The following is a 23,501-nucleotide window of genomic DNA, read 5'->3' on the forward strand; positions in this document are numbered from 1 at the left end:
AATAAATGATTTTTTTTCAGTGTTTGTTTACTTACTTTCACTTTCAGATTAGTGATGTGGGTGTCACATACACACCTTCCATCACTAATCTAGAAACTTAGTAGATGCTGTGGGCTGCCATTAACTCCCTCATTACCCCAATTGCCACCGCACCAGGGCAATAGGAAGAGCCGGGACTGTCGCAACTAATGGATGCGGCAATTCTGGGCGGCTGCTGATGTTTTTAGGCTGGGAGGTGCCTAATAACCATGGGTATCCCCAGCCTGAGAATTCCAGCCCCCCAGCTGTCAGGCTTTATCTGTGCTGGTATCATAATATGGGGGATCATGCACCAATTTTTCTTTTTTTATTATTTTTTTTACTGTACAATATAGACCTGCCCACCACAGGGGGCTCATTTGAGTGCAACCAATGAGAGACGGCGGTATGAGCCTAATGAGCGGCCAGGGAAGAATGAGAGGCCACTGGAGCAGTGTGACAGGTGCCCCATTGACTCAGTAAGTATGAAGCGCTTGCTCCTACCCCTTTGAACCGGATTCTGGTCCCCATAGATTTTATATGGGGACTGGCATCTGGCTAGATACCAGTGATCATTCCCCCGCCAACCCTGAGTCAGTAGGGGATTTATTTGCCAGTCCTCCGAAACACAGGGACAAAACGCAAAAAGAATGGACATGCTGCCTGATAATCTATGCAGTTTGCCTTGATCAGTTTAGTCCGCTCATCTATGCCGTTGGACTTGGGTCAGTACAGCCCAATTATCTTGGGTGAGTATGGCCAGGTAACATTGCTGTATGCGCATTCTCAGAGCTTGTTCATTGCACGCTCCAGCTACCTATGTACAGACTGTATAAAGCATATTAGATAGGAACTCTGCACCCCTGATGAAGCCAGTGCTATTGGCATAACAGTTGGGTGCTGTGCCCTGTCCCCTCCTCACCTAAAGATCCCCTTGTCCTGTTTGTATTTGAAAGCTTATGTAAAATATGCGTGTTTTTGTTGTGCATTTTTCCCCACTCACTAGCATGGGTGAAATACGCTGTAAAAATTGAGATACTGCAGATTTAAATCTGCTGCAAATCTCCAAGGAAATAAAACATGCAACATTTCAGAAATGTCTCTTTGCGGGTACTGTAAAGTGCAACGTGTGCACATTCCTTTATATCAGTTTTATTAACACACTTGCGGTCATGATTTTGCCTTTCTTGCCATTCTATTAGGTATACATCTTTAGGTGACTTCCAGGAATCTTCATATTTATAAAGGTTTTCCATTACTGGAAACCCCTTTGAAAGGGAATGTGTCACCAGGTTTTTGCTTCCCCATCTTACAGCAGTGTGATGTAGGGGCAGAGACCACAATTCCAGCAATGTATCACTTTACTGGCATGTTTCCAGCAGTTTTACTAACAGTTCTCTAAAAGCTAAGCTCTGTATAACCCCACCCACACCAGATTGACAGTTTTCTGTGTACACTGTGCATAGGCAAAAAGCTGCTACGGGGTGGGGGTGGGGTTATACAGAGTACTACATGACAGCAGGTTTATTATTCCCCCAGTGATAATCTCCTGCTGATAAAACAGAGGTTTTCATCAAGACTATAGCTAGGAGCTCAGTAAGTGACATCACTGGAATCCAGGTCGGCCTCTACTGATAAATGAGCACGACCATGCTCGGTACTCATAACAAGCAGCGGCCACTCGAACAGGCTCAACTTGTGTACTGAGTATAATGGAAGTCAATGGGGGAATTCAAGCATTTTTATGGAAGATTTTCGTGGATAAATGCTTGATTTCCCCCATTGACTTCCATTATACTCAGTACACAAGCCAAGCCCATCTGAGCACACGACTGCTTGTTACAAGTACTGAGCACCAGAGCATGGAAGTGCTCGCTCATCACTAATCTCTACATTATGCTGCTCTCAAATTACGTGGCAAAAACGTGATGACAGATTCCCTTTAAATGCTATAGTCAAGCATGTTCTATTAATAAAATAAAAAAACCTACACTCTGCTCTAGTGATATTGAGGTATTGCAGCCCATCAGAATGCAGATTAAATAATGTCAAACACTGGAAGACTCAGTGCCACCATCATATAAATTACATGTGGGAACTAAGCATGTAAGTTCTCCTCCAAGTAATCAACTCATTTTGAGTGTGTACACACTTCAGTCATCACAATCTTTGATTCTTTACTGTTAAAGCAGAAAGACTTTGGAATTCTGCCACATGTTGTAATGGTTACATAGGTTGAAAAAAGACCTGGGTCCATCTTGTTCAACCTTCCTCCACCAATTATACATTTTGTCACTTATACCTAACAATGTTGCGTGTACTGAGGAAATCATCCAGCCCTTTTTTAAAAGCTGTTATAGTATCTGCCATTACTACCTCTTGTGGTCGGCATTCCACAGTCTGACTGCTCTAACTGTAAAGAACCCTTTCCTATTTATCTGCCGGAATCGCTTTTCTTCCATTCGCAGTGTATGCCCCCTGGTCCTTAGATTGATTCACTATAAAATACTAAAGTACAAGGGGGCCTAGATGCCTTTGTTGATAAATATACTCGAGGTTATGGGTATATTATGTAATGGGATGTTAATCCAGAGAACTAGATTTTCTTCCCTAAAGTGGGGCAATTAGCATCTGCATAATGGGGTTTTATCTCTGAATCGACATTAGTTTTGAGGGTGAAAGTAGACACAAGTTAAGTCCATAGAGATGGTGCAGCCCCGTCCTGAAGCTTATTTGATTGTTCTGTCCTACATATGATGTTTGGAATAAACCTTATTTCTTTAGTATGGTCTTCATAGTCTTCTTTGTACACGTTTCCCTTGTTTGACACTTTCCACCATACTGGTGTGGCACAGCTATTTGTGTTTACCTTGTACAACTGCACATCAGCTCCTATTCAGCACAGAGAAAAATAAACCCCCCAGACCTCCGGTTACCCGTGTAATCAGTAGTCTGGCAGCTTCGATCCTTCCAAAATACTTGGACTCTTCCTTATTTCTATTGAGTATCTACTTTCCAGTTCGTATGCTCAACCTCGAGCATTTTTTTTTCGACTCAAGCTGAAGACGTTTGATGGGAAAAATGTGAGTCACTTCTTCCAGCGATGTCTACACGAGATAGAAATTCTTCCTGACAGGAGAGCTTAATTTGCAGCACTTTCCCCCCACTCTGCAGCTCATCGACGTAGGGCCAAGATGTGGTCTGTGGATACATTTCTGGCTCGGCACTTATCCCCCAAGTGTCGTATTGGGGATAAGACTCCATACGTCACTGATCTCTTTAAGACGAGACTGTACCCACCACTTTTTAGCAGCCCTATAAAATTTACTATGTAATGCCTCTTTCACACGTCCATGGAGAAGAAGGGAATTTAGTTACTTACCGTAAATTCCTTTTCTTCTAGCTCTTATTGGGAGACCCAGACGATTGGGTGTATAGCTACTGCCTCCGGAGGCCACACAAAGCATTACACTAAAAAGTGTAAGGCCCCTCCCCTTCTGGCTATACACCCCCAGTGGGATCACTGGCTCACCAGTTTTAGTGCAAAAGCAAGAAGGAGGAAAGCCAATAACTTGGTTAAACAAATTCACTCCGAGTAACATCGGAGAACTGAAAAACCGTTCAACATGAACAACATGTGTACCCGAAAAAAACCCAAAAATCCCGAAGGACAACAGGGCGGGTGCTGGGTCTCCCAATAAGAGCTAGAAGAAAAGGAATTTACGGTAAGTAACAAAATTCCCTTCTTCTTCGGCGCTCTATTGGGAGACCCAGACGATTGGGACGTCCAAAAGCTGTCCCTGGGTGGGTAAAGAAATACCTCATGTTAGAGCTGCAAGACAGCCCTCCCCTACGGGGAGGCAACTGCCGCCTGCAGGACTCTTCTACCTAGGCTGGCGTCCGCCGAAGCATAGGTATGCACCTGATAATGTTTGGTGAAAGTGTGCAGACTCGACCAGGTAGCTGCCTGGCACACCTGTTGAGCCGTAGCCTGGTGTCGTAATGCCCAGGATGCACCCACGGCTCTGGTAGAATGGGCCTTCAGCCCTGATGGAACCGGAAGCCCAGCAGAACGGTAGGCTTCAAGAATTGGTTCTTTGATCCATCGAGCCAGGGTGGCTTTAGAAGCCTGCGACCCTTTGCGCTTACCAGCGACAAGGACAAAGAGTGCATCCGAACGGCGCAAGGGCGCCGTGCGGGAAATGTAGATTCTGAGTGCTCTCACCAGATCTAACAAATGTAAATCCTTCTCATACCGATGAACTGCATGAGGATAAAACGAAGGCAAAGAGATATCCTGATTAAGATGAAAAGAGGATACCACCTTCGGGAGAAACTCCTGAATGGGGCGCAGCACTACCTTGTCCTGGTGGAAGACCAGGAAAGGAGCCTTGGATGACAGCGCTGCTAGCTCAGACACTCTCCGAAGAGATGTGATCGCTACCAGAAAAACCACTTTCTGTGATAGTCTAGAAAGTGAAACCTCCCTCAGAGGCTCGAAGGGCGGCTTCTGGAGGGCAACTAGTACCCTGTTCAGATCCCATGGATCTAACGGCCGCTTGTACGGGGGTACAATATGACAAACCCCCTGCAGGAACGTGCGCACCTTAGGAAGTTGTGCTAGACGCTTTTGAAAAAAAGACGGATAGCGCCGAGACTTGCCCTTTAAGGGAGCCGAGCGACAAACCTTTTTCTAACCCAGATTGCAGGAAAGAAAAAAAGGTAGGCAATGCAAAAGGCCAGGGAGACACTCCCTGAGCAGAGCACCAGGATAAGAATATCCTCCACGTTCTGTGGTAGATCTTAGCGGACGTGGGCTTCCTAGCCTGTCTCATGGTGGCAACGACCCCTTGGGATAATCCTGAAGACCCTAGGATCCAGGACTCAATGGCCACACAGTCAGGTTCAGGGCCGCAGAATTCCGATGGAAAAACGGCCCTTGGGACAGTAAGTCTGGTCGGTCTGGTAGTGCCCACGGTTGGCCGACCGTGAGATGCCACAGATCCGGATACCACGCCCTCCTTGGCCAGTCTGGGGCGACGAGTATGACGCGGCTGCAGTCGGATCTGATCTTGCGTAGCACTCTGGGCAAGAGTGCCAGAGGTGGAAACACATAAGGGAGCCGGAACTGCGACCAATCTTGCACTAAGGCGTCTGCCGCCAGAGTTCTGTGATCGCGAGACCGTGCTATGAAGGTTGGGACCTTGTTGTTGTGCCTGGACGCCATTAGGTCGACGTCCGGCCTTCCCCAGCGGCTACAGATTTCCTGAAACACGTCCGGGCGAAGGGACCATTCCCCTGCGTCCATGCCCTAGCGGCTGAGGAAGTCTGCTTCCCAGTTTTCTACGCCGGGGATGTGAACTGCGGATACGGTGGAGGCCGTGGCTTCCACCCACGTCAGAATCCGCCGGACTTCCTGGAAGGCTTGCCGACTGCGTGTCCCTCCTTGGTGATTGATGTATGCCACCGCTGTGGAGTTGTCCGACTGAATTCGGATCTGCTTTCCTTCCAGCCACTGCTGGAAGGCTAGTAGGGCAAGATACACTGCTCTGATTTCCAGAACATGGATCTGAAGGGTGGACTCCTGCTGAGTCCACGTACCCTGAGCCCTGTGGTGGAGAAAAAACTGCTCCCCACCCTGACAGACTCGCGCCTGTCGTGACTACCGCCCAAGACGGTGGTAGGAAGGATCTTCCCTGTGATAATGAGGTGGGAAGAAGCCACCATTGCAGAGAGTCCTTCTGTGAAAAGGAGACTTTCCTGTTCAGGGATGTTGACTTCCCGTCCCATTGGCGGAGAATGTCCCAATAAGAGGACGCAGATGAAACTGCGCAAACGGAACCGCCTCCATTGCCGCCACCATCTTCCCGAGGAAGTGCATGAGGCGTCTTAAGGAGTGCGACTGACCTTGACGGAGAGTCTGCACCCCAGTCTGTAGTGACCGCTGCTTGTCCAGCGGAAGCTTCACTATCGCTGAGAGAGTATGAAACTCCATACCAAGAGACGTTAGTGATTGGGTCGGTGACAGGTTTGACTTTGAGAAGTCGATGATCCACCCGAACGTCTGGAGAGTCTCCAGCGCAACATTCAGGCTGAATTGGCATGCCTCTTGTGACAAGTAGATCGTCCAAGTAAGGGATCACAGAGTGTCCCTGTGAGTGCAAGACTGCTACCACTGCCGCCATGACCTTGGTGAACACCCGTGGGGTTGTCGCCAGACCGAATGGCAGAGCTACGAACTGAAGATGGTCGTCTCCCATCACGAAACGTAGAAAACATTGGTGCTCTGTAGCAATCGGCATGTGGAGATAAGCATCTTTGATGTCTATTGATGCTAGGAAATATCCTTGAGACATTGAGGCAATGACGGAGCGGAGGGTTTCATCCGGAACCGCCTGGCCTCCACGTGCTTGTTGAGCAGTTTTAGGTCCAGAACGGAACGGAAAGAGCCATCCTTTTTTGGCACCACAACCAGATTGGAGGAAAACCGTGTCTTGTTCCTGAAGAGGAACAGGGATTACCACTCCTTCTGCCTGCAGAAGAGCATCGGCTCGGTGGGGAGGTGGGGACGTTCTGAAGAATCGAGTCGGAGGACGAGAACAGAACTCTGTCCTGTGCACGTGGGCACAATGTCCCTCACCCACCGGTCTGTGACCTGTGGCAGCTAAATGTCGCCAAAGGCGAGCGAGTCTGCCATCAACCGCGGATGCGGAGAGATGAGAGAGCTGAGAGTCATGAGGAGACCGCCTTGGTAGCGGTTCCTCCGGCTGCCTTCCTTGGGCGTGATTGAGCCCCCGGAAACCGAGCCCCTCTGAGGATTTTCAGCTCCTTTGGACGAGGACAATTGGGACCTGCCCGAGCTTGGGAAGGACCGAAACCTCGACTGTCCTTCCAGGACAGCATTAATAGGGTAAGTCGCAATGCAGACATTGCGAGGATACGGACGCCCCTGCGGCACAAATGTACATATGCTCAAGACCAGCTGTGCAAGGACAGCTGAAAAGCTTAGGGTGCCCATACGGCTGTAAATGCCGGAGCAACCGACACGCCGATAGCCTCATAGACAGATTTCAACCACAGTCTATCTGTCTGGCATCTTTAAGTGAAGTCCCATCTCCACTGCAACTATAGCTCTAGCCGCAAGCCTGGAGATTGGAGAATCCACCTTTGGACCCTGGGTCCCGCGCTAGACCACGTCAGGGGGAAAAGGATAACGTGTATCCTTAATACGTTTGGAGAAAACGCTTATCTGGTAAGCGTGGTGTTCCTGGACTGCTTCTCTGAAGTCAGCGTGGCCAGAAAAAAACTCAAAATACGTTTGAGCTACTGAAATGGGACTTCTCCTGCTGTGAAGCTGACTCCTCCGCTGGGGGAGCTGAGGGAGAAAGATCCAACATTCCATTGATGGACGCTATAGGATCATTCCTTATGGCGTCACCATCCGGTGTATCCGGATTGAGAGCGTTGTCAGGATCAAAGTCCTGATGAGCTACGTCTGCCTCATCATACAGAGAGCCTCCTGGGACCCCCCCCGGGGAACCGATTTTATTCCCAATGAGGGTGGCCAGGGAATGATTTGCCCATGCAACTCCATCCCTGTCCTTGGACAGGGTTGACAGGTGGTTCCTTTGGCCACGTCTAGTAGAGACCCCGGCTGACCAAGTGCTCCAGGGGAGCATTGCACACAATGGGGTTCAGTGCCGTGGAACAGTGTCACATGCAGTAAAAACAGCATCGAAAGCCTGTGTTGCTTATATGCTGCTGCCGACTAGCCATCTAGGACATAGAGCCAAGAATGGCGACCGTACAATGCAATGTATAGCATACAAGCATAAAGTACAATGAACACTGCAGCACATGCAATACAAGCAGCATAGAAAGCCTGTGCCTTGGCACCCCTGCTTTTCTGCTGCTGTAGACTAGCCATCTAGGGGAATATAGCCCAGAATATCGACCATACAGTGCAATGTATAGCATACAAGCATAAGTACAAATGAACACTGCAACCCCTGCAATACAAGCAGCATAGAAAAAACCTGTGCCTCAGCACCCCTGCTTTTCTGCTGCTGTAGTCTAGTCATTCTAGGCGAAAATAGCCCAGACTAGCGACCGTACAGTGCAGTGTATAGCATACAAGCATAAATACACATGAACACTTCAGTACATGCAATACAAGCAGCATAGAAAGCCTGTGCCTTAGCACCCCTGCTTTCCTGCTGCTGATGTGTCGCCATCTAAGAGGGCATATAGCCAAAAATAGCGACCTATGCAGTGTAAGCATAAAAATACAAATGGACAACTGCGGTATTTAGTGGGGTCAGCACTTCAGGTGCCGCTTACCGCCCGCCTATAAGCGGGTGTGTGGTCGCCCTAGTCCTGTGCTTGGTTGCCCAGAGTCCGATCTCTCAGCTCGGACTGCAGGAATGGCTGCCGGCGTCCTTCTCCAGCTCGTGTGAGTAGGGGCGGGCCGTGGGCGTGCCCCCAAGTCAGAGCGGGAAATCGGCGACCCACAGTGTCCAGTGAGAGGGCTGGAGCATGTAAATAAGGCTCCAGCCCTCGGCGCTGCTGATTGTACAGCGTCTCTCCCCTACCCTGATTGACAGGGTGGGGGCGGGAACGAAGCGGCGCTAGGCCGCAAAAGCCGGGGACTGGATTTATAAGCGCCGCCGCCGTAAAAGCGCGGTCGGCGCTAAGTCCCCGGCGCACTACAAGTCTCAGCCGCGCCGCCGCTCCCGGAGCGTCCGGCGCGGTAGTTCCCCATACATAAAGTCACTCAGCTAGGCTGCAGTGACTGTAACCCTTTACTGTCCCCGGCGCACTAGCACACCCAGCAAGTCTGGAGTGTGCTGTGCCTGTGTGTACGGGGACACAGAGTACCTGAAAGTTGCAGGGCCTTGTCCCTGAACGGCACTCCCGCTCCACATCCAGCAGGTTCTATGGGTCTGTGGATGGAGCCCGGCCTCAGGGCTTTGGGGCCGGTAAGATCCCACTTCCTCAGAGCCCCTCAGGGGGATGTGGAAGGAAAACAGCATGTGGGCTCCAGCCGCCGTACCAGCAATAGGTACCTCAACCTTACAAACCACAAGCGGGGTGAGAAGGGAGCATGCTGGGGGCCCTATATGGGCCCTCTTTTCTTCCATCCGATATAGTCAGCAGCTACTGCTGACTAAACAGTGGAGCTATGCGTGGATGTCTGACCTCCTTCGCACAAAGCAGAAAACTGGTGAGCCAGTGATCCCACTGGGGGTGTATAGCCAGAAGGGGAGGGGCCTTACACTTTTTAGTGTAATGCTTTGTGTGGCCTCCGGAGGCAGTAGCTATACACCCAATCGTCTGGGTCTCCCAATAGAGCGCCGAAGAAAACACGTTTTTCACGGACATGTTGAAGGTGCATATGGCCATATATGTGCCATGATTTTGGTACACATGTTCTCTGTGATAGCACACAGAGATCAGGAAGCTTTTAATCACCTGTCCCCAACTCTGCTGTCCATGGTGCTGCTGCTTCCGGGTCTGCGGTGCAGTGAATATGCATGAGCACAATGAGCGGGACCTGAATCAAGTGACAGAAGTGTGTTTTCTCCGGTACGTGTCACACGGATCCCATCACTGTGTAGTCCGTGTGACATCAGTGCTGTTGGAAAAAAACAGACTTGTCTCCGTGCAGAGCACATGGACACGCGTGTGCTCTATGTAGACACACAGCCCTTGGGAAAACACTGATGTGTGCGCAGACCCATTGATTTTAATGGGTCTGCGTATGTCCGTGTCTTTGGTAAGTATGAAAACGGACAACATACATAGCGGAATCACTGACGTCTGAAGGGGGCCTTAGCATGTTCACAGATAATGTATACCCCCCCCCTTCCCCCAGACCTCTCACTTAGCAACTAGTGATGAGCGGGCACTACCATGCTCTGTGCTCGTAACCAGCAGTTGGATGCTCGGATGGGCACGACTTGAGCATGTGAGTATTATGGAAATCAGTTGGGCTTTTGAACATTTTTCCAGGAAATTTTCTGGAAAAATGCTCAAGTTCCCCATTGACTTCCATTATACTCGTTACTTGTGTTGCACCCATCCAAGCATCCAACTGCTTGTTATGAGTCCAGAGTATGGTAGTGCTCGCTCACCACTACCAGCAACTAGTACCCTGCTCTGCCCCTATGAGGGAACCTAATTTGTGAATCGGTAAATGCATTACTACTCAGATACAGTGGAACCTTGGTTTAAGAGAACAATCAGTTATGGGAGTGCTTATAAACCAAGTTACTCGTCTAGCAAAGCAAGATTTCCCATAGGAAATAATGCAAGCTCAGACAATTCGTTCCACAACTTGTTCAATATCCCATGCTGGTCCCCTATTGTGGCATTCCGCACACATTATACTCACCTTACCTTCCGTTTCCTCGCCGGCCTCCTGGTTCTTGTAGTTTGCCGGTACAGGATGTGTATCGAGTAACCATCGCGCCAGATGCCAGAGCTTCCGCTGCCAGCGCGTTGACGTCAAAGGCAGGAGTCGCTTGCCTTTGATTGGTCAGCGCGCTGCCTTTGAGAAGCGGTTGTGTATCGGGTAACCATCGCGACGATGGAGGAACTTCCGCTGTCAAGACGCTTCTCAAAGGCAGCGCGCTGACTAATCAGAGGCAAGTGGCTCCTGCCTTTGACGTCAGCGCTCTGGCAGCGGAAGCTCCGGCATCGGTCGCGATGGTTACCCGATACACATCCTGTACCGGCGAACTACAAGAACCAGGAGGCCGGCGAGGGAAGGGAAGGTGAGCATAATGTGTGTGCTTGTGTGTGTTTGTGTGGACTGCAAGAGCGTGTCACAGAGCGGTTAAAGTACGGAACTGGAAGTGTGTGCGGTGAGTATTTGCTCGTACGGCAAAGCTTGCTTGTAAACGGAGTTACAAATTTACAGCAAGCTTTGCTCGTATAGCGAAATACTCGCACACCAAGTTACTCGTAAACCGAGGTTCCTCAGTCATTGGTCATCAGCAGATAACAGATTGTTTCACTATCTGGAGAACAGATGGTAAGAAGGTAATTTTCTCCATTTATTACACCATGACCTACTGCTGTCATGTAAGGCACTACTATGGTGCGCCTGCCACAGAGGACCACTACACCTGCTATTTCATCTCCAGTAATTAAAAAAAACACATTCATTCATGACAAGCTGCAATATATTTATTTAGAGAATACTTTATTAGTTCCTGTAATCAAACCTGGATAAAGACCTTACATATTTTCATACAACAGATTTCTCTTTCGTTCTCTCAACATAGCAGGGCTAAGAGTGGCCGTCAATTCTGTACAAAGCCAAAAAGAAGTGTGGGAAGCGTATACTATTCCCATTGCAAAAAAAAAAAAAAAAAGACGAAACAGCTAAAAAGAAGGCGAAAAAACCTATTTATATATTTATATATATTTATATTAAAAAAAAATACAAAACAAAAAAAAAAAAACCAAACAAAACATACAACTATTCTGCAGCTTGCTCTCTGTCTGCGACGTCTGTACGGCAGCCAAGTGAGCGTTATATGCAAGGATTTCTGGGCAAGTATAAAAGTCATCTGTAGCTTTTACCTAAGATTTTGGGTTAGAGATAGTCAAATAACTAAATGGAAAGTACTGGCAATAGAAGTAGTAACAGTCCGATCTAGTGGGTAACCACAGTCTATCCTTTAAAGGGTCTGTTCCTCGTTAGCGACTGGCCCACAATTCGTGTATAATGTCCCTTTAATCTGAATTCCATCCCTATACACCAACTCTTCTTTTTTTTTGTGGCTATTGCAAAAAAATCAAAACAAAAAAGCAAAACCCTTATATTGGGCAAAATATTTTTTTTTCTTTAAGTTTAATAAGAACACCTTTACCACAACATAGCTGCATTTACAAGATATCTTATAATGTACAGTTGTCTTGTCCAGTACAGAAGTAATCTCCTGCGTTCCTATTATTTATACAAAAAGGTTGCTGAATAACGTGATCTCACTTTTACAGGAAAAAAAAACAAAAAAAAGTCACAGAAGTTAGATCTTAAAGGTACAGTATAGACTGATATTGTTGAAACGACAGCAGCGACATTGGCATGGTTTCCATTGTTCTACCACAGCATGGTTTGGGGGGGGGGATAAAAGGAAGCTAGGCCTCTTTCTACATTAATGACCTCAGAGGAGCCCAATTGTACAATGTCTTAGCTTGCAACTTTGTAAACCGCATGCACCCGTGTGTGTGAACCCGAAAGCATCTCAGAAGAACGTCTTGTAATCAAGGGCACAACACAGGAAAGCCGGCTATTAGGAGCGCAGACAGCGGGGGTGAGATGAAGCCAGCTATGTCACCCTAAACAAGACCATAAAGCGTGTTTGGGTGTACACATATGATAAGAGTTGCACTTCAGCTCGCTCTGGTTTATGGGGGTTGGGGAGGATTATTGAGAAGAACTGCCAGGTAGTGTTTCTAATGAGTCATATACAGTGTGCGCGTTCCCATATATTACACTGAAAATACTAAAATGCCAGCATCATGCCGCAATCGGTAGTCACAGACAAATCTAGTAGAAACCAGAAGACTCCGAGCCAACTGTGCCCGGAGTCGTCTACGTTTCAGGTCTTGAAATGCTGAAAGGATGGATTCACCGGTCGGATCAGCTAACTATACCCGCTGATTTCCCTCCTGCATTCTTCAGTACACCATGAAATCTTATCCATACACCTAAGTGTAGTGCTTAGAACGTAACCAACTGCCTTGGCTGCCTCTAGGATTTGGTGTCTTCAGTTTTGATGGCTTGAGGTTTTATTGGTCCAGTTCTGATAGGTTTTGTGGTGGTCGGTACAGTCGCTTGAGGGAGGGCAACAGAGGCGGCGGAATTGTCTTCTGCCTTCTCCGGAGAGAGCATAGACGGCTCCTCTAGGATGTCTGAAGGCTTGGAAGGGCCTGGTGCAGTTTTCGGGGGTTTGGGGATCACCGGTTTGCTCTGTTGATGTTGCTGCTGTTCAAAGAAGCGATGTGTTGACTGCAGAACCTCTGCTCTCTGTTTTGCCTTAAGGGAAAGGAGAAAAAAAAACAGGGGAAAAAAAAGACGTGTCCCATAAATTAAGATGTGCCAAGGTATATTCATGCATTTGTATCATTAAACCGATTTTCGGCAAAGCTGAAAGTGAAAACGTGAACTGTGAGGTAAATACGGAGATATGACGATAAATCATGATATTCAAGTATGTCAGGAAGCCCTCTCCTGGTGTCACCCCCCCTTTCCTTCACACAACTGGTTTAGCAACAAATCCCATGGCCATCTCCTGTGATATGGAGATGAGGTGGTGTGGGAACAATGGACACAGGATGACTCCCTGCCGTCACCCTGTAACAAGAGTTGTATCTCATTAGCAAGGCTATGGAACTAGCAGACAGAACGACTCCAGTAAAAAATGGTTCATATCTCGCAAGCCATATTTCCGATAAATATGGCAACCATAAAAATGGTGTCTCCGCATGCGGACGATGCCGGCACACCCTTTTTATGGGAGCAGGACATTGGGAAATGCCCCAGGCGTGATATCAGCCAATGGGGAACTGGCAGACAGGTCATGAGTCCCCTCGTTCTGTAGCTAAATTCATAACTGTCACAATGAGAGCATTGGCGTCCGCCTACGACGCTCCCAGGCAAAGTTATGGCCCATATTCCATGTTGTGGATTGTCCATAACTCAAGCCAGGGGTGGAGCAGTGCTCCCTCTGAGGTCACTAAGGTAGGAGGGGACCTGGATTTGCCCAGGTTGATAACCCTACTTCGGCCATTTTCCAGGGTTCTTTTCGCTGGGGGCACGTGTAGGAAACATCTGTGGGAAGGATCCTAGAAACCTGGGTACAGCGCCCCCCTGTGGCCAGACGCAACAAGGTAACTGCTGGAACTGTGTATGCCTGTTTGTAACCCATGCTTTGATTGTAACTGTACTCTGACATATGTATATTCTGTAGATTCCCTATTGTATATATTGTAGTTTCTAGTGTGCTTTAGGCTGATTAAATTATATAATTAATCTTGGGCTGTTCTGTTATCTCGATCTTGAATCCCACGTCTGTGTGTTCGGCTAATAGTTACCGTAAATCGGTTGGTGGCAGCGAATTGTGCCAAGGATTATTGTGGGGAGGCCAGTGAGATTCGGGGAGATTTTATATATTCCGCCCGCGGAGGTCGGGGGAATATATACCTTACTCTCACCGGGGACCCTTCAATAATCGGCATAAGTAGTATAGCGGCCTCCTTGCTTATGGTCGGGCAATTCCATAATTGGCCTGACTATAAGAGGGGCGCTAGAGAGCGCGTCACGTGCTCTGTCTGTCGGTCGGGAGGTATAAAGGAGGGGTGACCCCCACTTGTTACCCCCCGATTGTGACGTACTGGTAGCCAGCGCGGGGGATTTCTGAGTGACCCCCCCGGTGGTTTGTGACATGAACATTATCCAAAGCATCAAGATCAGAAACAGCATTACATGTCAGGAATTCAGGTGAATCGACATCCATGTAATACAAATTTAGAGGGACAGATAAAGTATGACATTTAGATAGAAAGTCCCTTTAAAGGGAATCTGTCACCAGTTTTAAGCTGCGGCCACCACCAGTGGCCTCTTATATACAACATTCTAACATGCTGTATATAAGAGCCTAGGCCGCTGTGTAGAACGTAAAAATCACTTTATAATACTCACCTAAAACAGTCGCCGCGGTGGAGTTGGGTCATATGGGCGTCTTTGTTCTCCGGTGCTTCCTCTTTCGGCCATCTTTGTTGTCCTTCTTCTGAAGCCGGTGTGCATGACGCATCCTACGTCATCCACACTCGCCGGCATTGAGGTCCTGCGCAGGCACACTGTGATGTGATCTGAGCTGAGCAGATCAAAGAATTATAGTGCACCTGCGCAGGACCGGCGAGTATGTATGACGTAGGATGCGTCATGAACACAGGCTTCAGAAGGAGGACAAAAATGGCCGAAAGAGGCTGCGCCGGCACCGGAGAATGGAGACTGCCGTATGGTCCAACTCCACTGCAGCGACCGTTTAAGGTATTATAAAGTGATTTTTACATTCTCCACAGCGGCCTGGGCTGTTATATACAGCATGTTAGAATGCTGTATATAAGTGCTCACTGGTGGTGGTCGCAGCTTATAGGCCCCAAATCTGGTGACAGGCTCCCTTAAAAGGGAATCTCATCAGTTTTTTGCCACCCCCTGGTATAATTAAAAAGGCAGAGACCCTGATTGCAGCAATGTGTCACTTACTGGGCTGATTGTTGCAATTTTAATAAATCAATGTTTTCTCTGCTGCAGTTCTACTAGTTCTCTAAATGCGGAGCAGTGTATAACCCCGCCCACACCACTGATTGGCAGATTTCTGTGTGCACTGTGCATAGGCAGAAAGCAGCCAGTCAGTGGTGGGGTTGGACTAACTGGCAGTAGGCTTAATAATCCTTCAGTGATAATTAATAAAACAGTGATTGCATTAAAAATACAGCAAGCAGCCCAGTGAGTGGCACATAGCTGGGATCAGGGGCTGTCGTTACATTAGACAGCTCTCAGATTAAATGGAAAAAAAAAACCTGTTGACAGATTCCCTTAAAGACAGAATACAAAGGAGGACAACCTGGAGTGAGTGTTCAATATTATACAGAAGTCAAGCTTTTATTTATTCTGTATGACTTGCAATACTAAGCGGAGCATTAAATCTCATCCTGGAGACCAAACTGACCTTCAGATCCTGCTCAGCCTTTATTGCTGCATTCACTCGCACACCAGAAGGTGGAATAGGAGGGGCTCGGGACATATGATGAAGGCGTGGATGGTTCATTAAGCCTGTGGGCATCTGTGGGGGCATCTGGCTGGTCAGTGGGATAGGTGGACGCTGAACAGGGGGCTGGAACGTGTTTGGATGTGGTCCCCGGACCATCGGTGGAACCAAATTCGGTTGAGACAGTATCTGAAATGAGGAAACAAACAAGAAAAATGATTTGTTTTTATAGGCAGGAAATTGTGAAAAATTGAAAAAAAGACATCCCGATAACGCCAAACATGGTTTCAGAAGCCTCTTTCCATATACCTTAAAAGTGGATGTAATCTACAGAATCGCCCGTTTATGACTCCCCCTATAAAGCAGAAAGGGCAGCCTGCCCACGTATAAATGACCTCCGTGTTTTAGAACATTTAGGTTTCATAGAATCATAGAATGGTAGAGTTGGAAGGGTCCTCAAGGGCCATCAGGTCCAACCCCCCGCGAGTGCAGGCTTTCCTAAACCATCCCAGCTATGTTTATCCAGTTTCCACTTGAAGATTTCTATTGATTGAGAGCTCAATACCTCCCATGGCCGCCTGTTCCACTCCCTGACTGCCCTCACTACCTCCCGTGGTAGCCTGTTCCACTCCCTGACTGCCCTCACCACCTCCCGTGGTCACCTGTTCCACTCCCTGACTGCCCTCACCACCTCCCATGGTAGCCTGTTCCACTCCCTGACTGCCCTCACCACCTCCCATGGTAGCCTGTTCCACTCCCTGACTGCCCTCACCACCTCCCGTGGTCACCTGTTCCACTCCCTGACTGCCCTCACTACCTCCCGTGGTAGCCTGTTCCACTCCCTGACTGCCCTCACCACCTCCCATGGTAGCCTGTTCCACTCCCTGACTGCCCTCACTACCTCTCGTGGTAGCCTGTTCCACTCCCTGACTGCCCTCACCACCTCCCGTGGTAGCCTGTTCCACTCCCTGACTGCCCTCACTACCTCCCGTAGTAGCCTGTTCCACTCCCTGACTGCCCTCACTACCTCCCGTGGTAGCCTGTTCCATTCCCTGACTGCCCTCACTACATCCCTGTAGTAGCCTGTTCCACTCCCTGACTGCCGTCACCACCTCCCGTGGTAGACTGTTCCGCTCTCTGACTGCCCTCACCACCTCCCGTGGTAGCCTGTTCCATTCCCTGACTGCCCTCACCACCTCCCATGGTAGCCTGTTCCACTCCCTGACTGCCCTCACTACCTCCCGTAGTAGCCTGTTCCACTCCCTGACTGCCCTCACTACCTCCCGTGGTAGCCTGTTCCATTCCCTGACTGCCCTCACCACCTCCCTTAGTAGCCTGTACCACTCCCTGACTGCCCTCACTACCTCCCGTGGTAGCCTGTTCCATTCCCTGACTGCCCTCACCACCTCCCTTAGTAGCCTGTACCACTCCCTGACTGCCCTCACTACCTCCCGTGGTAGCCTGTTCCTCTCCCTGACTGCCCTCACTGGTCAGAAAGTTTTTCGTAATTTCTAATCTGAATCTCCTTCCTTTAAGTTTCATCCCATTGCTTCTTGTACTTCCTTGTGCTAAGGATAATAGGGTAGTTCCCTCTGCACTGTGACTGCCTTTCAGATATTTGTAGACTGCTATTAAGTCTCCACTCAGCCTTTGATTTAATAACAAGACTAACATATGGAGGGAGATTGGAGCTAATGGTGGTTACAACAGAAGTTTGTCATCACAGCGGATAACCAGTGACAAAATCTGTAGTAAAAACTTGCAAATTTTTGCAAAGGAAAATCAGTGATATATTACAGATTTCACAAACTGTACTTCAAAGAGCAAAATCCATGGTGCAAACCCACATCGTAACAGACAGTGTGCAGACGGTATCCTTAAGGTTCCCTACACATTAGGCTGGATTCACATTGAAAGGTCACTGTACGGCCGCGGGTCTCCTGCGATGCTGTTTGGGTCAGGTTGGGAGACAACAGTTTGTGACAAACGGGGATGTGTGAATCCAGTAATGACCATCTGTGTGTATGGAGACATCCTGAATCTCCACTGCTTGCATACACTTGTGGAAAAAAATGGTCAGACATGTTGGATTTCAACAGAATTAGACATGTAGGAATCAGGAGACATTCAATAAGATGGCACCGTTAAGTGTGCTTTGCGCAGGCGCTGACTCCGATGCCATCTTAGTGATGAGCTGATCAAATACTTCCCAATGCTACTGCGCATGCACTGGACAGAAAGGAATAGGCGGCAATGGGGTCAAAGGCCAGCATACAGGGGCGGATGAACACAGTTTTCAGCAGGGTGCCTATCACCAGAGGCAGGATTACAATGATACATAGATTTCACGGCGCACTGTGCACCTCCCCTTCAATACAAAGGATATGGTATGGGTCTGTTCACTGTGGCTAATCTAATTTGTTTCCTGATAAAGCATGAAGTATTGGTATAAAAAGCCCCAGAGGCCCATGTGAAGCTTCCAAGACTGCAAAGTTTTATTAATTGGCAATTTTTCATTCATAAACCTGATTGAAACCATCATATTCTGATGACACTTTCCCTTTAAAGTACACCACCGGTGGCTGGCTGCGAGCTGCCATAACCCTATCCACATGTAGCAGGAGAAACCAAGGTGGATCCCTAAACCCAGGGCATGGAAACTGGTCTGTACAATTCTGCAGATGAATACAAATCGGGTGAGTTGGGAGAATCTACTGCAAATAACACACCCAGTGTATATCTGATGGGACAAGCAGAAATCTTTGGCATGTTCCTTACCTGAGGAGGGAACTGTGGTGCGGGGAACGGAGGCTGGCCCATCCTTACACTGGCCGCAGATGACTGAAACTGATGCTTCTGGTACATTAAGCTGCTCATTTTACTTGACTGGCTATTGGGGCTGGTGGAACTGGCCCTGGAGGAAGACAAAGCATGGACTATAATGCTGGCTGTGCAAGTAATGAATCACATCTACAATAAGTGTCACCAGGATACCACCATAATGTAGAGACAGAAACCCCGATTCCAGTAATGTGTAACTTACTGGGCTTCACGCTGTAGTTTTGATACAAAATCAATTATTTTACTCACTTATAAAGTAGTATTAATTCACCAGCGCTTGATATACATCAGCAACACTGTCCCCATTGGGGCTCACAATCTACATTCCCTATCTGTATGTCTTTGGCGTGTGGGAGGAAACCGGAGAACTTGGAGGAAACCCACACAACATGGGGAGAACATACCAACTCCTTGCAGATGGTGTCCTTGGTGGGATTTGAACCCAGGACCCCTGTGCTGCAAGACTGCAGTGCTAACCACTGAGCCACCGTGATGCCCATCAGGAGATCACTAGCTAATAAACCTGCTGCAAGATAGTAGCCTTCTATATTCATGAGTTCTGTATAACCCCACCCGATTGATAGCTTTCTGCCTATGCACAGTGTACACAGAAAGCTGTTAATCAGTGGTGTGGGCGGGATTATCAGCATTCCACAACTGAGATCTTCAGCAATTAAAAATAGGGATTTTATCAAAACCACAGCCAGCAGCCTAGTAAATGATACATCTTTGGAATTAGGGTTTCTGCCTCTACATTACACTGGTCTCAGATGATGAAGAAAAAAAAAGACAAAAAAACGAAAAAACAAAACAAACCTAGTGCCCACTTCCCTGGAAGGAGTTATTCATTTTTACGTTAAAGGGAACCTGTCACCACTTTTTCTTGGCTATAAGCTGCGGTCACCACCACCGGGCTCTTATATAAAGCATTCTAACATGCTGTATATAAGAGCCCAGGCCGCTGTGAGAACAAACACTTTATATAACTTACCTAACTGTTGCGCTGCAGTGGAATATGGTCACGGAGGAGTCTCTGGCCTCCGGCGCCGCCCCTTTCGGCCATCTTTGTCCTTCTTCTGAGACCGCGGTGCATGACGCGTCCGACGTCATCCACACTCGCCGTCATTCAGGTCCTGAGCAGGGCAGATCAAAGTGTTGTAGTGCGCCTGAGCAGGACCGGCGAGTGTGTATGACGTAGACGCGTCATGCACACAGGAGTCAGAAAGAGGACGAAGATGGCCGAAAGAGGAGGCGCTGGCACCGGACAACGGAGACACCCATATGACCAACCGTGCGACCGTTAGGTAAGCTATATAAAGTGTTTATGTTCTCACAGTGGTCTGGGCTCTTATATACAGCATGTTAGAATACTGTATATAAGAGCCTGGTGGTGGTGGCCGCAGCTTATAGCGAAAAAAAAGTAGTGACCGGTTCCCTTTAATTTTTTTTTAAATATGCAAAGTGCAGTAATTAGATGAAAAAATACGACTTACCGGAAAGGACTGGAAGTAGGTGTAGTGCTTCTTCCGCCTACAGGAGGAGTACCAGGCTTGACATGGTCCAAACCACTGCCGTAAGGCTTAAGATCTAACTCCGTCACCTATACAGAAGGAGATACACATTATATTCATAACCATCAGTAAATAGACAGGACGGGGAACAATACAACCTACAGGACGTAGGACTACCATTGTGGTGACATTTCCGCTGTCAGGAGAGGTGTTTCTACACTCAAATACTAGAGATTCACACTGTGCAGTAATACAAAGCACCGAGTTAATGCAACAAAGTGAGCGACACTGCAAAGAGCCAGACAAAAGAATAAAACCGCAAGTGACAATGAAGGCGAGCACTGAATACTACTAATACAACTGGGACAATTTTAAGGGGGCGGTACAAGATTAGAAACAAGAAATCAGTTTTTCCAGAAACTAATTGTTGCACTGCAGGACAAACTGAAAAGATGGACATGACCCACGGACAAGAGTGGCAGTATATCTATGGGCAGAAACGCGTGCAAGAATCTGTAGATCTACTGGAAAGAGGAAAATAAAGAAAACCTTAAAGGTGTATTAGCAGAAGAAAATAAAGTTAATGGCCGTCTTCTCACAAACCGCGCCGTGGATTGTGTTTGGTAGAGCAGTTCAGCCCCAGTATAGTGAATGTTTCAGGAAAAAAAAAAAAAAAAGCAGCGACGTGCATCTAATCCTCAAACACCCCTTTAACACCTGACGTCCACCGCACATGCCCGATACAAGTCAATATTGGATGTATAGAGTGGGCAGCAGCACGAGTTCACCCCATACCCGGCAGGTAATGGCTGTGGACCAGCCACCAAGAGCAACAGTAGAGAAGAGCTACACTAGCGACTGTTGAACTGGTAAGTGCCACTGTTAAACTGACAGCGGCATTAACCCCTTCATCCCAGACGATTTTCCATTTTTTTTCGTCACCCTTCTTCCGAGAGCTGTACCTTTTTTATTTTTACATCAATCTTGCCATATAAGGGTTTATTCCTTGCGGGACGAGTTGTACTTTTAAAATGAAACCATATAGTCGGACTTTAAAAGCGTGGGGGAAACAATTGGGAAGGGAAGAAGTGGTGGATGATATACTGAGAGGATGGGTACAAGTGCGGAAACACATTACCAATGAGAGATGGAGAGACACTCAATTCAGAATTCTACATAGGGCCATTATAGGTTTCAACATACCAGGTAGGGATAGGTGGTGTCCTAAGTGTCAAAAAGAAAAAACGGATATGCTGCATGGGCTATGGGAATGTGAGACAATCGCTAGGTTCTGGAACCAAGTCAGACTATTTGCCCAGTCAACATGGGGAATTTTCAGCAAACTAGACTTAATGGTGTGGATTTTCCACTCCTTTGAGGGAGGAGTAGGAGGAGGACCGAGCACGCAGGAAAAGAGGAAATACGCAATAATGCATGACATAGCCTTGATAGCTAAGCGTTGCATCTTAAAACACTGGATTCAAAGGGAGGGCCCATCCATAAAGGAGGTTGTGGGCGAACTACACAACCTTCTGAAGTGGGAAAAACTAGAAGCGGAGAGGGATAAAGATGGGTTGACAGCCAAGTTTTTTGTGAGATGGAGACATTTTATTGAAAGCCAATTCACACAGGGAGAAATAATTAACCTGATGGCACCTTTTGTTCACTCGGAGTGGTATATCCTGAGCGATATCCAGGACAGCCTGGGTAAACTGAGAATCACCTAGGAGGGGGCTCTGGCGGGAGGGGGAGACGAGACGGTTGGGAATACCAAGACACGCTAGCAAAATTGAAATCATTCAGGGACGACACAGAGATTTAACGAATTGTATTGCATATGTTATATTATATTTCATTACCTATGTTTTGGTTTAATGTTACTGTATACTATCTTAAATCGAACAGCAACATGGAACTCCAAATTGGGGTATCACCCACCTCTATGTCACATTTTGTCAGACGAATGTTCTTCTTTTGCAATGATACTTGTCATGTTTTTACAAATTTGAAAAATCAATAAAAAACGTTTTGGAAAAAAAAAAAAATGAAACCATAAGTTTTACCATATAGTGTACTGGAAAACAGCAAAAAAATTCCAAGTGCGGAAAAATTGCAAAAAAAAAAAAAAAAAAAAAAAAAAAAAAAAAAAGCGTGCATGATAGTTTTTGAGATTTTATTCACGGTGTTCACTATATGGTAATACTGAAGTGTCAGTGTGATGTGTCAGGTCGGTACGAGTTTGTAGACACTAAACATGTATAGGTTTACTTTTATCTAAAAAGTTAAAAAATATCAGAGACTTGTCCAAATAAAGTAGCGCCATTTTCCGCATACCGTTCTCATTTTCCGGGATCCATGGCGCAACGACTGCTGTTTTTTTGTGTCTCGAGCTGACATTTTTAACTGTACCATTTTTGCGCAGATGCTATGTTTTGATCACCTGTTATTGCATTTTGTGCATATTTGGGGAAACCAACACACGTAATTTTGGAGTTTAGATTTTTTTTTTTACCGCTACGCCATTTAACAATCAGATTCATTGATTTTATATTTTGATAAATCAGGCGTTTCTGAACGTGGCAATACCAAATGTGTATTTTTTTTAACCCTTTAATTTTCAATGGGGTGAATGAGGGGTGATTTGAACTTTTATTTATTTTTTATTTTACTAGTTCCCCCAGGGGACTATAAGGATCAGCAGCCTGATCGCTCATTCTTTTCTGTTGATCACAGCTACACAGCTGAGATCAGCAGAAACACTCACCTCTTGTCCCTGGCAGCAGCCAGCCTGGTGAAAGAGAAAGGGAGTCATGTGAGCTACAGGAGTCTCACATGACCCTGTGCTACCATGACAACCATCGGCTCACAGTGATCACGTCACTGCAGCGCCGATGGAGCCCGGTGAGTATAGATTTTCCGCGCCGGGGATTTAAATAGCTGTCACATTTTGACAGCGCCATTTAAGACTTTAACAGGCACGGGTGGAATGCAGTTCCACTTGTGCCTGCGAGGCACACAGCTGTACAAATAAGCTGACATGTGCGCGGATCCCAGCTGGGGGGGTAGACTGACTGCTTAGGACTTAATATTACTGCACGCGGTCGTTAAAAGGTTTACACACCAGTGAGTGGAGGACATGCTGTTCAATGACACCCATTGCCGCTTCTGTGATACAATCGCACAGCCGAAGATCTGTTGAAGACCTCTGTGCCCGTTATCACTGAGCTCCCTTGAAATTCTGCCATTGGTCATGCTTCAAAGGAGACTGATTTTTTCTATATGCAGCAATAGTGTGGCACTGCTATATATTTTATTATTAATAAAGAGAATTTTGTTACTTACCGTA

General features: G+C 47.3%; 1 protein-coding gene across 4 annotated transcripts in view; it reads right to left on the reverse strand.

The window, feature by feature from the left end:
* Positions 1 to 11,207: 11,207 nt before the first annotated feature.
* PRRC2C (proline rich coiled-coil 2C) overlaps positions 11,208 to 23,501 on the reverse strand; it is a 344,519-nt gene continuing 332,225 nt past the window's right edge. For 3 of the 4 annotated variants that reach the window (XM_075322243.1, XM_075322246.1, XM_075322242.1), the window contains exons 32-35: positions 20,138 to 20,244; positions 18,582 to 18,717; positions 15,765 to 15,992; positions 11,208 to 13,066 (exon numbers count right to left, since the gene is read on the reverse strand). In XM_075322243.1, the coding sequence (XP_075178358.1) occupies positions 12,782 to 13,066; positions 15,765 to 15,992; positions 18,582 to 18,717; positions 20,138 to 20,244 (756 nt within the window). In that variant the 3' untranslated portion in view covers positions 11,208 to 12,781. The remainder of the gene's footprint in view (positions 13,067 to 15,764; positions 15,993 to 18,581; positions 18,718 to 20,137; positions 20,245 to 23,501) is intronic. The other variant, XM_075322244.1, reaches the window with a different exon arrangement.

Source organism: Anomaloglossus baeobatrachus, chromosome 8 (genome assembly GCF_048569485.1).
Source record: "Anomaloglossus baeobatrachus isolate aAnoBae1 chromosome 8, aAnoBae1.hap1, whole genome shotgun sequence".
NCBI lineage: Eukaryota > Metazoa > Chordata > Amphibia > Anura > Aromobatidae > Anomaloglossus > Anomaloglossus baeobatrachus.